Source organism: Sinocyclocheilus anshuiensis, unplaced genomic scaffold (assembly GCF_001515605.1).
Source record: "Sinocyclocheilus anshuiensis isolate Anshui unplaced genomic scaffold, SAMN03320099.WGS_v1.1 scaffold18, whole genome shotgun sequence".
Lineage (NCBI taxonomy): Eukaryota > Metazoa > Chordata > Actinopteri > Cypriniformes > Cyprinidae > Sinocyclocheilus > Sinocyclocheilus anshuiensis.
Window position 1 is genome coordinate 1,623,635 of NW_015546047.1, and position 14,532 is coordinate 1,638,166.

General features: G+C 35.7%; 1 protein-coding gene across 1 annotated transcript in view; it reads left to right on the forward strand.

Annotated features, from left to right (window-relative positions):
• Positions 1-14,343, forward strand: part of LOC107699002 (double-stranded RNA-specific editase 1-like) — a gene marked incomplete at both ends in the record, with an annotated part of 180,496 nt that extends 166,153 nt beyond the window's left edge. Inside the window, 3 exons of the mRNA XM_016500138.1 lie at positions 3,918-3,995; positions 8,421-9,295; positions 14,229-14,343. Coding sequence (XP_016355624.1) covers positions 3,918-3,995; positions 8,421-9,295; positions 14,229-14,343 — 1,068 coding nt within the window. The remainder of the gene's footprint in view (positions 1-3,917; positions 3,996-8,420; positions 9,296-14,228) is intronic.
• Between the last annotated feature and the right edge of the window lie 189 nt (positions 14,344-14,532).

A 14,532-nucleotide genomic window follows, 5' to 3' on the forward strand; every position in this document is an offset into this window, starting at 1 on the left:
TATAATTTATTTATTTTAAGATATTACATTGTCAGTTCAGGTTATCAAATGCAAAAAAATTTTGCCTGAAATTTTTTTTTTAAAAACATATTTTAAAATAATGTTTAAGGTATAGGGGTGTGCGACATGACGATAAAAATGTCTCCACGATCAGCTTTTGAAGAAATATCGTAGTATCGTGCTACAGCCCACATTCAATCAGTTACAGTTCTGGCGCCTCCGTCTCAATATACTGTACAACGCCACATTCACATCAGTGTTAACTCAGCGGTAGAGTTACTCTCACGGGTCACTGCACTTATTCACAATCACAAAAGTAAATTATTTGCATCTGCTTTAAAGCCTTGCCGGTTAAACATTTCATTCACGAGCTGTTCTGACATGTGCTTTTTCTGAGCGCCTACACCCGAAGCGCGCGCACTAGAGGTCTAAAGCCCTGTTAAACAGTGCCTGATTACTGAACTAAGTTATCTTTTGGTATAAAATCAAAACACTTTGGCAGAATTGACAGACTGATGACAGAATTTATATTTTTGAGTGAACTATTCCTTTAATGTTAATAAAACAACAAAACAAAGAAAAAAAACAGTTGCTTTAATAGGAATAAATCTGTTTTATTTTTATATTTGTTCATTCAATTTTGTGAATGCTCCTGCTAAATACACCTATTGTACCTGAAAATAAAACACTGTTTGTTTTATTTGTATATTATGTGTATTTTTAATGTGTATCTTTGTTCTTATTTTTTAATAACAAAGATAAAATAATGACAGAGATTTGTATCTTCGCCCACTTTGGCCTAAATATCCGCCATTCTTTAACTAGTTTGTTACATTGAAAGGCTTTGTCTTTATAATAGGGAAATTAGTTTGGCTGTAATGCTCAGACAACTTACAAAATAGTAAAACCAACATGACAAAAAATCGTGATAAAATATTGAATCGTGATATGTCTAAAAAAAAAAATCGTGATATGATATTTTACCCATTTCGCCCACCCCTAGTTTAAGATGTGCGTTTAGTCAATTTGTTTTTTATCTAAATATTGAAACCCACATGAAATTGAATACAAAGTCTAAGGACTTGGCATAACCATTTAACCTCATTAGGTTTTTAATAGATTTCCCCTTTTCATTATTTTAGGCGTCCTTAATTTGTCATAAAACTTGTATAGAGGGTGAAGAATTGCATTTTTTTTTTTTTTTTTTTTTTTTTTTTTTTTTTTTTTTTTTACTATTGTTTAGGCACTTTTGTGTTTCATGAAAGAAGAAAGTCGTACAGGTTTGGAACAACACGAGTAAATGATGACAAAATGTAAGTTTTCATGTGAACTAACCCTTTAAAATGTGTCTATGAAGAGAAAGCAGAAATATTGACATTATTTCCTGGACAGCATCTTTTCTTTCAGTTAATCTAGAAGCTCTTCGTATCGGCTCTGTCACATTGCCATATAAAAGCCACCTCACTATAGCCTCAAGTCAACGCAGCCCTGCATCTCCGCTCTATTATGCTCTCTTTTTTTAATGAAATGTTGAATTTCCCTCATGTGTTTGTGTTGTATTTTTCACCTGAGCTCAAGCGGCATCCGTGTCAAGTAGACTAAAAGCCCGTTGATGTCAATAACTGTATTTTTTCTCTGAGGCAGCTGAGGTGAGGTCTAGATGAGATCTGTGCAAGAAGATGAGGTCTAATCGAATAGATATTAAAGTCACAATAGACTGCTCCTGCTATTACGGCCTGTCAAGCACGGCCCTTTCTCTCAAAGATTAGTTTCTCCTGCTGAATATTTATACACTTACTGTAGGCTTAACCTCCCAGTCAATGGTGTTTCATTCCTCTTCTGTTCTATTCTCTGCTCTCGTCTTTCAGTTCTGTCCTCTTCTCGCCTCTCTTCTCCACTTCTTTTCCTCTTGTTCGCTCTGCTCTACTCGCCTGTCTAATTAAAGCAGCTCGGGATGCATGATGCCATTATTTAGAGACATTATATGACTGCCAATACTCTCTCTTTGGTTCTTGCAACACCAGCTCTTTTGGTAAAGTGTAATTTTCAGTGAGACTAACGATTGGAGGGGGGAGGGGGGTGTTTGTTTTCTTGAATTTGTCACTTTAATATTCACATGGTTCCCACGGTCATGGAAACAGTTTTGGTTGTATTTTAAAATACATGTTTTTTTCAGGCATGGAAAAGACATGCACATTTTCTGTAATGCTATGGTTTTTGCTTATGCGTAGAACAAAACTTGCTCGCAAGCCTATAGTGATGACAAACGTGTGAAGGATTTGTTCTTTTGAGTCGATTCTAGGGATGTTCATTTTGGTTATTTTTCCTAACCGACAACCGGCGCTCGTTAACCGATTGTTAACCGACAAGATTATTTTAAATTAGAATTGAATTAAATTAGAAAGGATAAGTGTCTGTGACCCATTAAAAAATACTAACATTTGTTTCCCGGGGATTAATTTTACATGCGCAAAAAGCAGCAAACAACAGAACATGAGGATTCACATGGTCATCATATCACATCACGCACCTGCAGCGCTTCTGCGAGCGGAGAAAAACATAAAGCTAGGTTTTATATATATAGTATGCCTAGTATGCAGAGTTTCGGTTCATTTTTGTGCTGCGCAAAAGGAAACAGGCGGCAGAAAGCGGCATCCTATTTTTCTTTAGGCTTATTTTACAAAAGCACAAAGATTTGTTTTTATTGTGAATGTACACAAATTAAGGCAAACCTTTTACAATTCCGATTATCTTTAGGACTAAAAGGAGTAGTTTCTTCCACTGATAGAAGGAAAAACACTCAAGTGATTGCGCAGGTTAAGCATTGCTACCTTGACAATGCAGCCAGCTCATTATCATAATAAAATACAGTCAGTCAAACATATGGAAACAAACATATGGTTTACTACAAAAATGTAGTAAAATCTGTGCCGTTAAGTGTTATCACTGTACCGCCGTGATGTTATGGAAACCATTTTGTTTTACGTGGATATTGGAACGCTAGTGAAGTACATAATAAATAATAATTTGCCATTCAAATACATTGCGAATACGGAAACATTTGATTTTGTGTGGAATGAGAGACCGACCCAGCGTTGGTTTCAGTTTCGTTTTAGCCTAAATTAATTCGTTTTGGCTTGTCGTTTATATTGCTATAGCTTCTTATATTTTTAATTCTTGTTCTTTTCAAAATACTGTTAATTGAAAGGATTTGTTGTGGAGTGAGGAGAACTAAAATAGCCTAGCTATGTTTACAGTGTTTATTATAATGTTTGTAAACATTTCGCGTCGGCATTAGGCCTATTTCTAAATTAAATAATAAAATGCGACTTATACGCAACTTGTTTTTTCTAATTAATTTTTTAACTAATTTTTTTAACCATGCAGCAAACCTTTTTAAATATTTTGTTAAATTACTTTAAAAAAATTAAATAATTAAATGATTTTTAAACCGTTTAACTGTTTGTATTAATCGGTCAAAATTCTTACGGTCGGTTAAACGGTTCAAATGAACATCCCTAGTCGATTCTTTTTGGTTGAATCAGTTTGAATCAGTCGAACTGGTTCGCAAATCAGTATGAATGTTGTTGTTTTTTTTCATTCATTGTGAATCATTTGGGATGCAGTCTGAATTTGAAATGATTTTCAATGAATAAATAAATAAAATTAATAATTAAATCCTTACCCACTGCTCACTGGAAAGTTCATGGTAATGATTCATGGAAAATCAATATGCATGATTTTCTTAAAGAATGATAATCATGAATTCAGACACTTGCTAAAGTAATAGCCACAAGATTTAAGGTTTGAGTCTACATTCATGTCTTTAGCACAAACGGCGTTATTATATGTGATTATAGTGATTTCGCTTACTTAAGCAAGCAGCGCTAATGATGACCTGTCTGTGTTTCTGTCAGGTGTGGCCGGGGCTCAGCAAACACAGGGCCAGTCGAGGCGTTTCACAACCATGGATGTTGATGAGGAGGAGAACATGAGTGAGTGCTCGAGTCTGAACCCCAAACCCTCCATTCCAGCACAGAGCCCTGCACACTCCCCTTAACTAATGTGTCACTTACTGAATGGTTCATGTGCCTTCCCGTCACTCTCTATGCCCCTCACGCCGAACGATCCCACTGACACACACACAAGAGATGTGTGAGGGTCACTTCCTGTTGAGTCGAGGGTTTAAACATGGACAGAATTTTTATATTGCATCTTCAGTTCATTTAAAAAACCCTTCCATGAGTTTGTTGTCTGACAAACATTTTATATATTGGGATTTTCGACGCCTTTTTTTCTTTTGTTTTATTCTGTTAATACAATTGAAAACAATCGATACAATTAACTTTTTAATCAAGTTAATCCAAATTTAGTTGAGGGATTAAATGTCTTATTTACATAGATTCGATTTCAAATTTTTATAACGTGAATCCATTTTTTTTATGCTATGAAAGTCGACAAAAGAATCTGGCATGACAGAGTCCATTCAGGCCACAATTTAGCCTTTTTTTAGTATTTTTTTGTCTTTTGATGAAAATAACGTCTCGGTTACGTATGGTAACCCTCGTTCCCTGAAGGAGGGAACGGAGACGTCACGTCGGATGACCGACGAATTGGGGATCTCGCTTAGAGAGACCAGTCTACTTCGAGTGTAAACTAAACGAGCCAATGCACATTGGCATGCGATTATTGCATCCAGCTGCCGCTGATCACAGCGACGTGACGTCGAGAGTGACCGACTGAAAGGGAACTTTTAGTTCTGGTTTTTGTAGTGTGTTTTCATCAGACTGAAATGGCATATAATAGTCAATGAAATAAAAGCAATGGATTGTGGTTGACAATAATGTCTTAGATGAATATAAATATTTAAATATTTGTTCATTTAAACATGTATCAGACATACTGTATGCCATACAGTATCCACATACAGCACAACATGCTCCTGAAAAAAATAACATATGACCAGAAAACAAAATAATGAAAAGAATTTCAACTTGCTTTTGGTTTTTACCTTAGTTCACCCAAAAAATACAACTCTGTCATCATTTACTCACCATCATGTTGTTTTATGAGATATTTTGAAGAAACTATATTGGACCCTATTAACTTTTATCTAAATAATGAACAAATAAATAAATAAAAATGAGATGATAGTTAGTAAATGATGACACAATTTTCATTTTCATTTTTGCCTTTAAGTACTTATTTTTATGCCATTGCAAATTTAGAAAAAAAGGGTATCTAAATAATTGAAAACATATTATAGATAATAAAATTTTATTTTAATTTGTTTTAAAACACTAAAAAATTATCAGTGTTTTAAAACGAGGTTTAAAAAAAAAAAAAAACAGTGGAACCATCAAACTATGAGTATTGATGCTCAATAACCCATTAACCTAGAAATGTTGCGTTTCCTAATTCTTTGGGCTTTACTTGAATGTGATTAAAGAAGACTGATCGGATTCAAGGCTGAAGAAATACACAGCGTTCTTTTCATGTCTCGGAGTCCCGATCGTCTTCATTCAGCAGTGCTGTGAATAGAAGGTTCTGGGAAGAGTTGTTAACCCAGAGGATATCTAACCCGCTATTGTCCCATCACTCAGCCGCTTCTGTTCAGAGCCACTGACAATGAAGGGTCCCGTCATTTATTACGGATCTGTAGTGAAGCGGACGCTTTCTTATTTAGATTTTCTGCTGATAAGCATACATGATATCCAAAAGCTTTCTTCATGTGACAGTGCATATTTCTCTATCAGGTTTAGATGTTAGGTGCATGAAAGTAAAGGATTATGCACAGTGATTCATTGCTTGGCAAGAGCGACGGTTATACGCACTCATTCAGCATCAGATTTTCCACCCCGATGACTAATAAAAAAAAAGGGTTTTTTTGCCCACTTTTTTTTTTCATTGATTTTCTCCATGGGAATTTCAGAAAGCTTTGACCAAGAAGTGCATTCGACTGCATTGCCATCCACCCATTGAGAATCAACATGGTGGTCTTTTTGACTCTACTAATGCACACAAAAGTAGCTAGTGCATCTTGGTGTTACTAGACTTCTGTGTACTTGTGCTTTTAAAGTTCATGTGTCTAGGGGAAAGATCCTGTTGTGTTTGCTTTTACATGTACTGAAAAAAATTGCATTAGAAACGATTTTAGCTGAGAAATTGCTAGTAAATTTCATAAATAATTACAAAGAATCAGCAAGTAACACATTGAATTAAACATGAATATTTTGAAGTACAAAGACTAAAGTTGTATTTTCTTGTAAAACACTCTAATATTCTGTTTTATTTAGAACTTTGAAAAATCATTTTATGGCATGTAGCGACTAGCGAGGCAATGTTTTTAACTGGCAACTGTAAGAACTGTTAGTTTTATGCTTTTTCGGCATGTGCGATTGATTTTACTTTCAGCTGAAGGTGGGCAGCTCTCTAAACTACAGCTTGAACATCTCTAGTAAACAATAAAAGCTGTTTTTGTTTTTCCAGGGATGTTAAAGTTAAGTTGCATTGCATAAATCTTTTAGGGTTTCTTTGTTTTCAGTGTAACATTGGATTTATTCTGAAACCTAGTGACATGTCTTGCTGTCTGCTTCTTAATTGAAATTGAACCTCACAGATTCTAGATAGGGAGCATCATACAAGTAGCGATCCTCACACAAAGCACAGATTTGACATTAATCTTATAAACATAAAAATACATAGCAAACACAAATACTGTGTCAATTTGTAATTATATTGCATGTTTTTAACACTTTCTGTTGCAGATGAATTATTGTAGAGTATTGGATGGAGTTTGCACAATTAATGAGATTGAATATGCACACAGTACCTTTTGGGTGGCAATTGATGCTTTAAATTGCCACCTAAGTAGGCAGCTCGCTAGGTTTTGGAACAAAGCTTTTGTTTTAGCAAGAGTGCTTTCCATTATTTAGGACAGAATTGATCACATGAAGTCATTAATTACACAAGCTGAAAAGTGCGTGTGTGTGTGTGTGTGTGTGTGTGTGTGTGTGTGTGTGTGTGTGTGTGTGTGTGTGGATATGTGCATTCACACACATAAGAAGGGTTTCGATTTTTCAGATTCTGCTCCAGACTGTTTTGTATATTTCTCTCTTCTTTGCATCTATTTTTCGTTCTTTCTCCTCCACATTCTCTTTTGCTCCCCCTGTGTTTTTTCTCACACAGCTTTCTCTCTTCTCAGATCTCTTCATTATATTTCTCCTCCTGCCTTGCACCCACTTCCTTATCCACCCTGTTGTTCCTACTGTTTGCAGAGAGCTCTTACTCTGTTCCCCTACTGTTCACGGATGCTATTCTTTTTCTACCAGAGCACTGAAAGCAGTAACCTAGCGAGCTTTTGCTGAAGGATGTTATAAATGAAAATTTAGCCAAAGTTCCATCCGCTTTGTCAACAGGACATGATGATGTGTGTTTCATCTGCTTATTAATGCAAAACAATTGTGACCTGTAAATAGACACACGAGACAAGACTCATGAAAAATTGTCCAGGTTCTGTTTCACCCCAAAATCAAAATAAAATAATATTAATAAACCATACATAATTTTAAGGCCAGCTTTTTTTTTTTTTTTTTTTTTTTTTTTTTTTTTTGTTTTGTTTAATTGTTTTTACTGTCACAGTTAACATTAATAATGTTACAGCGTTCATTTAATTTGATTTCTAAAACCTTTAGAAGGAGTGAAAAACAGTTTTACATAAATATAAAATGTAGACTTGTTTGTTTTAGTTTTTTAGTATTTTATTTGTATTTTAAAATTGACTACAGTATTTATTCATTTATTTACATTTACTTATTTTTTCTTTTGATTGTTTGGGTTGAAATATGATGCTTGATTGATTGATAAAGAAATATTCACAAAACACCACACTAAAAACATTTCTAATATTTAACCTTTTTATTGTTCACCCAGTTTTATTGGTATTTTCATAACCACTTATATGAAGAGAATTTGTCATCCCTCAAAACAAGGTGCATTTAAGTCATTATTAGTCTTTTTAAAGCTTTGCTTTTGTTCTCCATTAATACATATTTTATCTCCAACGAGATGATTGATTGACTCTGCACGGGCCATTGCCTGCAAAACTGAAACTGTACTTTAAATTAAACTGATGATTATGATAATTTAGATTTTATACCTCATGGTCTTCCTTAATTATGTTAATTAATCGGGGGTTTTTTTCCCTTGAAATTTTTTTTTTTTTTCAGTGTCATCTCTCTCAATGATTTTTCACAAGATTAGTCAAAAAAATGTGTCATGCTAGAATCCCTCGGCACACACAACAAAAGGAACACACATCACTTGTTCGGTTACAAAGAAAGATAAAGGAATCTATAAATTTTACATTTACAAGATCCTGCAACGAAGGCGTTGTAAGTTACTCTTTCTGGGCACCGCAGGTTCATGCAGCACCGACGTAAAGGAAAACCGCAACCTGGACAACGTCTCTTCTAAGGAGGGAGCTGGCCTGGTGGAGCAGCTCCCCAACGGTAGTGGAGGAGGGGGTCGCAAGCGGCCCCTGGAGGAGGGCAACAATGGCCACGCGCACTCCAAATTCAGACCCAAGAAACGTAAGAAAATGCCAGGGCCGGTTCTGCCCAAGAACGCCCTGATGCAGCTGAACGAAATCAAACCGGGTCTGCAGTACAAGATGCTCTCGCAGACCGGCCCGGTCCATGCACCGGTCTTCGTCATGACTGTTGAGGTTAACGGTCAGTTGTTCGAGGGCTCGGGGCCTACGAAGAAAAAGGCCAAGTTGAACGCCGCCGAGAAGGCGCTGCGCTCCTTTGTGCAGTTCCCAAACGCGTCCGAGGCGCACCTGGCCATGGGCCGTACGCTCACCGTCAACACGGATTTCACCTCCGACCAGGCTGACTTCCCTGACATGCTCTTCAACGGGTTTGAGACGCCGGCACCGAACGAGGAAACGTTTTTTCTGGGATCCAACGGCAACGGCTCCTTAAAACCGCTGGGAGAGTATCCCGTGCCCCAGGTGCCAGGTACGAACAGCCTCATGCAGGCGCCGCTGCCGCCGCCCTCCTCCTCGACCAGCGGCAAAAACCCTGTCATGATTCTCAACGAGCTGCGGCCGGGCCTCAAATACGAGTTTGTGTCGGAGAGCGGGGAGAGCCACGCTAAGAACTTTGTGATGTCGGTGACTGTGGACTCGCAGACATTTGAGGGCTCGGGCCGAAATAAGAAACTCGCTAAAGCCCGGGCTGCCCAAGCGGCTCTGTCGGCGCTCTTCAACATGCAACATAATTCAGCAGCAAAAGTTATTCTACAAAAATCATGAGTGCACAATAGTTTTATAAAATCTATATATTTAGTGAAATAACATTATTTAGTGGGGAACAAATAAAAGTGAGTAAGTGTAGGACTAAATCTGGTAAAATACTACACATTGCTCTTTGTAAAAACAAGTAAATATATTTATATATAAATATATACTATAAAATTAAAATATATTTATTTTAAATGTATAGCACGGTAATGGAGGCAGCAACATGCGGCATGCCTCCATTACAGTGCTATACATTATATTATTAATAGCCTTTCTTGCACTGTCCTATCATAGGACAGAACAAGAAAGGCTATTATTAAACTTTCATTGTGCAAAAGTATATGAAAGTCTCCAATACAGAGCTGCACAAAGCACTTATGCTCATCCCATGTGCAGACTGTTGTGTTTGACGCAACACGGAGTCATAGCGCACAGCATTCCCTGAACGCTCCCTCTCGTCTGACCGATACCCGATACGGCAGAAAATGCCAGTATCGGAGCTGATACCGATACTGAGTATCAGATCAGTGCATCCCAGGTTTGTTCCAGCACGTGACACGCACAAGTTTCTGTTTACAAACTGGGATTTGCTCTAAGTATGGATGTTTACATGTGAACAAAAGCTTAAATTTAAGTCTGTTCATCATATAAGGCATTTGTATGTCTTCAAAAGACTTGGATTAAACCACTTGATTCATATAGATTTGTTGAATGACGCCTTTGTTAACTTTTTGGATCTTTTAAGTTTTGGTTACCTGGACTTTCAGTGGAGGTACAGAAATCTTTCATTAAAAATATCTTGATTTGTGCTTCGAAGATTAACCAAATTCTTGTGGGTTTACAACATGAGTGTGAGTAAATGATGACAGAATTGTCATTTTTAGGATGAACTATGCCTTTAAGAGTTCATTCACACGGAGCATGTTCCAAAACCACGAGATGAACTATGAAGCTAACCACTGAGACGCAATGCGACAGCTAAATAGATGTGGGCTGGAGTCTAGCATTAAAACATCTAGATGTAACACAACATAGACACATTCCCATGCATCTTAATTGGCCTTTAACCTTTTGGTTTATTCCCCAAGTTTTTGAAAGGTAATTTAATTATTAACAGCTATGCAGCAGTAAATAGTAATGGTTTATTTATACCCTAGAGATAAGCAGGCCTCAATTGGTAAAGAAATGTTGTAGAAGACTGCATTACAGTTATAGTTAAAAAGTTATAGTAAAACTTTAACGTTGAACCTCATTTAAACCTTTAAAAACTCATACTGCGGCTTCCTTTAACACACACACACCAGACTGGCTAATAAAGTCTGATTGTATCTGATCTGTAACAATCTGATGAATATAAGAAATCGGTCCTTCACATCTCATAGTGTTTAATTGAAGTTTCTGATCCGTTTAAGTTTATCAGAGATCATCATCTAAGCCTTTATAATGTGATGCGCAAAACTGGCACAAATGGCCGTCTTCATTAGGAACAAAGCCTAATGGAAATGAAGATGAGCTCTGTTAAAATATTGGGATAGATTGAGTGATATAGCTTAAAAACCTTTCTTGATATGTTTTATACCATTTGATGATATTCTTCATTTATATATTTCATTTATTAGCTGTTTTGCTTAATGGTCTTTTTGTTTTACTATTATTTTGTGTATGCATATATGTTATGTATTATATGCATTTATGCATATAAACAGTATTATTATATTGTTTATTATTATTATATTATGCAAAAATCAGAATCAGAATCAGAAAGAGCTTTATTGCCAAGTATGTTTGCACATACAAGGAATTTGTTATAGTGTCACAAGCTTCCAGTACACGGAGACAACAACAACACACAGATAATAAAATTGAGATCACTGAGGCTGCCGTCTGCGGCGCCATCGCTGTAAGAACATCCAAAAAGAGGATTTAACCTTTTCCACCAACATATCTGCACATAGTAGCTAATTTATTTACATATATTTTTACGTACATATAAAAACATAATTTTTGAGTGATTTTTGGAAATTCTAAATTGATTCACGTAATTGGCCTGAACTGATTTATTAGATGAATCAAACTTACCAACTCCTACTGACTTGAATCCTTTTTACATTTTTGTACATGCAAATGTTTAGACAAATAAGGACCTTGGAATTTGTCTTCAGGAAATGTGAATGGCCAAATAAAAATGTTAAAATCATTATGGGATTCACCATGTTTCTTAATGTCATGTCACAAGCAAAGCATTGGATATATGTCATGCATATTCAATATATTGCTCACTCCTGCCAGTGAAACAACACAGTGAGCCGAAATGACCAATTACTGGCATTTGTGTGAGAAGACGTCTATTTACACATTTCTAAAATCCTCTGTTAATCCTGCTTTTGAGATAAGGCCAGGCCTGGAAGCGACCCAATCTTAATTAACATCTTCCTCTGAACCGTGTCAAAACAAGAACATTTTGTTTCAGCCTGCCCACTACCTGTCCACTAAAGAGCAGTCCTGTCAGTGGCATGTTTTGTCTCTGATGCTGAAGGCTCTTGGGCTGTCTGTCTGCGTGACAGATACAGCGCCATGAATGCAAAACCCCATTATCCATCCCTAATCTGATAGCCACATATTTAACATGCTGTCAATACGAGACCCAAGGTGTAGAGGTGTATTTGTTTTAAGCAGATGGCGAGAGGTTAAATAGACTCTGGTCACGGGACGACTGATCGTTTCAGGCATGTTTTTCCTGCTCTTGTGTGGCGATACAGACTGACCTCACATCCACAATGAAAGGTTGAATGATATAGGAGTGACAGAGGGCAATATCTCAAATATACAATATATTGAGTATATAATGTATTGAGTACTGTAATTATATATCAGAGTAATGTTTTATGACACGGTGTTAGTTTTTGCTTTAAATTTTAATAACCTTATAGTAATGCCCATCATTTAAAACATTCTATAATATAATAAATATGTAGTTTTCCTATATATATATATATATGTACAGTATATGTATGTATGTGTGTGTGTGTGTATATATATATATATATATATAAAATAACAGTAATTAATAATTATATTTAATCATTGGATTATATAAGAAATAGACATTGGATTATGACAATGTGGTACCTATTAGGCAAACAACAAATTAGATAATAATGCAATAAAAATAATAATTGTATAATTATAAAATCATGTATAAATTTTTTGTAAATAATATTTATTTTTACTTTAATTTATTAGTGTAACATTATCTGATATTTGTAATATTTTGATATATACCTTTACTTAGAAAATTATTTGCACTGTAATTGCCACTTAAAATTATAAATTATATATGCATTTTTAATTAATAATATTAATTTTATTATATAATTATTACCATAATAAATGTGTAATGATTAGACTATATAAAATGATATACAATTACTTATACTGTTATTAACATAATGTATGTTATCTTCCTTGAAATGTTTTTTTTTTTCTTGCTGCGTTAGCCTCCTTTTTCCACTTTCTTGGTTTTCTAGGCTGCTCTCATGTGAAATCTGTCAGTGTCTAGTTGGCCAGTGAATTCCTGTCATCTGTCCCCAGGCACTAATGGGAAATGAAAGCAAATAAAGATGATGGTGCAAACTAGTGTGTTTTATCATGAGAGTAAAATGCAGCCTTCTGTTCGGTTGGAGATTTCACTGTCTCCTGATAATATATCAAGAGTACGCTCCGCCGAAAACTCCCATTAGCCGTCTCCGACCGAGTGACTCCGAAGTATTTGGGAAGTAATGTTAGACTAATGTCTCTAATTCTTGCCCATTCGGCCATTGATTTTTCCCTGGCATAATCATTTTCCAGCATATTAACAGGGAGCTTAAGGAATGTGAAGTGGAGGGCACTGTTAGCGGAAAGGAATCACAGAGGTGCCTGAAGGGTTTCGATGAAATATTGATATTATATTGCAGCAGCAGAAGGTGAATCTGAGGTCTGCGGTAAATTTTGCTTTACAGTCATCCATAGAGGAACAGGTTCTTTGAAATATTCAGTTGAGTTTCATTTGAGTTCATTCCATTAAAAATCAGTACATTGTGTTGAAACTCAGTATTAAACTTTGACTTGTAAGTTCAATTTTTCTTCGTGGAATTGCATATTCAAAAAAGAAAGAACGTAGAGCCTAGACTTGATTTTATCCATCGGTAATTGATTGGATTATGAGAAGTGGGTATTACATACTGAAGCAAGTTTGTTGAAGGGGATAGGGGATAAAAAAAAGAGGATAAAAAGTGAACATTTTATTATATTTGAATAATATGCACCCATATATGGAAGCTTGTTTCTGCCACGGGATGGAAAAAAGAAAAACTGGATTTGTGAGATTGCAAAATTTATCAACTCGCAATTCAGAGTTTGTATCTCAGTTTTTTTTTTGTTGTTACTCAGAATTGCAAGATACAAACTCAGAATTGCGAGTTGATAAATTTTGCACTCACAAATCTTGATTTTTGTTCTCACGTTTCTTCACTGAATTGCAAGTTTGTATCTTATAATTTTATGTTTTTATTCCATGGCATAAACAAAACAAAAACAGAACTGTGAGATATAAACTCTAAACTCCAAGAAAAAAGTCAGAATTCTGATTTTATAACTCATAATTTTGAATTTCAAGTTTATTTGACGCAATTTCAGGTAAATTCAGAATTATTTTTTATGAAATGCGAGACAAAGGCAGAATTGTGAGATGAAACGTCACAATTACCTCTGTAATGTTTTATCTGTGACAGAAATGGCCTTCTATACCCATGAGTCGTGTACTGTTCTGAATATGCCATGCCTGCCTATAGCAGAGTCACGAATGTACTGATGTGTGTTCATGTGTTATTGATTTTAGCATTTCAATCTGTGTGAAGTCTGACATCTGTATGCTCTTTACCAGGTCCTTGCAGATGCCGTTTCTCGTCTGGTAGTGGACAAATTCAGCGAGCTCACTGACAACTTCACGTCTCCACATGCACGACGGAAAGTTCTGGCTGGCGTCGTCATAACAACAGGTAGAGTTCTATATACGATTTGTATTCAAAACGGTTCCATTTAAACATTGAAGAATGTTAGTAATCCATTTGAATCAGCCTAATGAATCACTCACTGACTGAACTGATGTGACTCATTTATGTACTTTACATGAAGAATGCTTTTACTATTAAGTCAAGTCAAGTCAAGTCAAGTCTGCTTTATTGTCA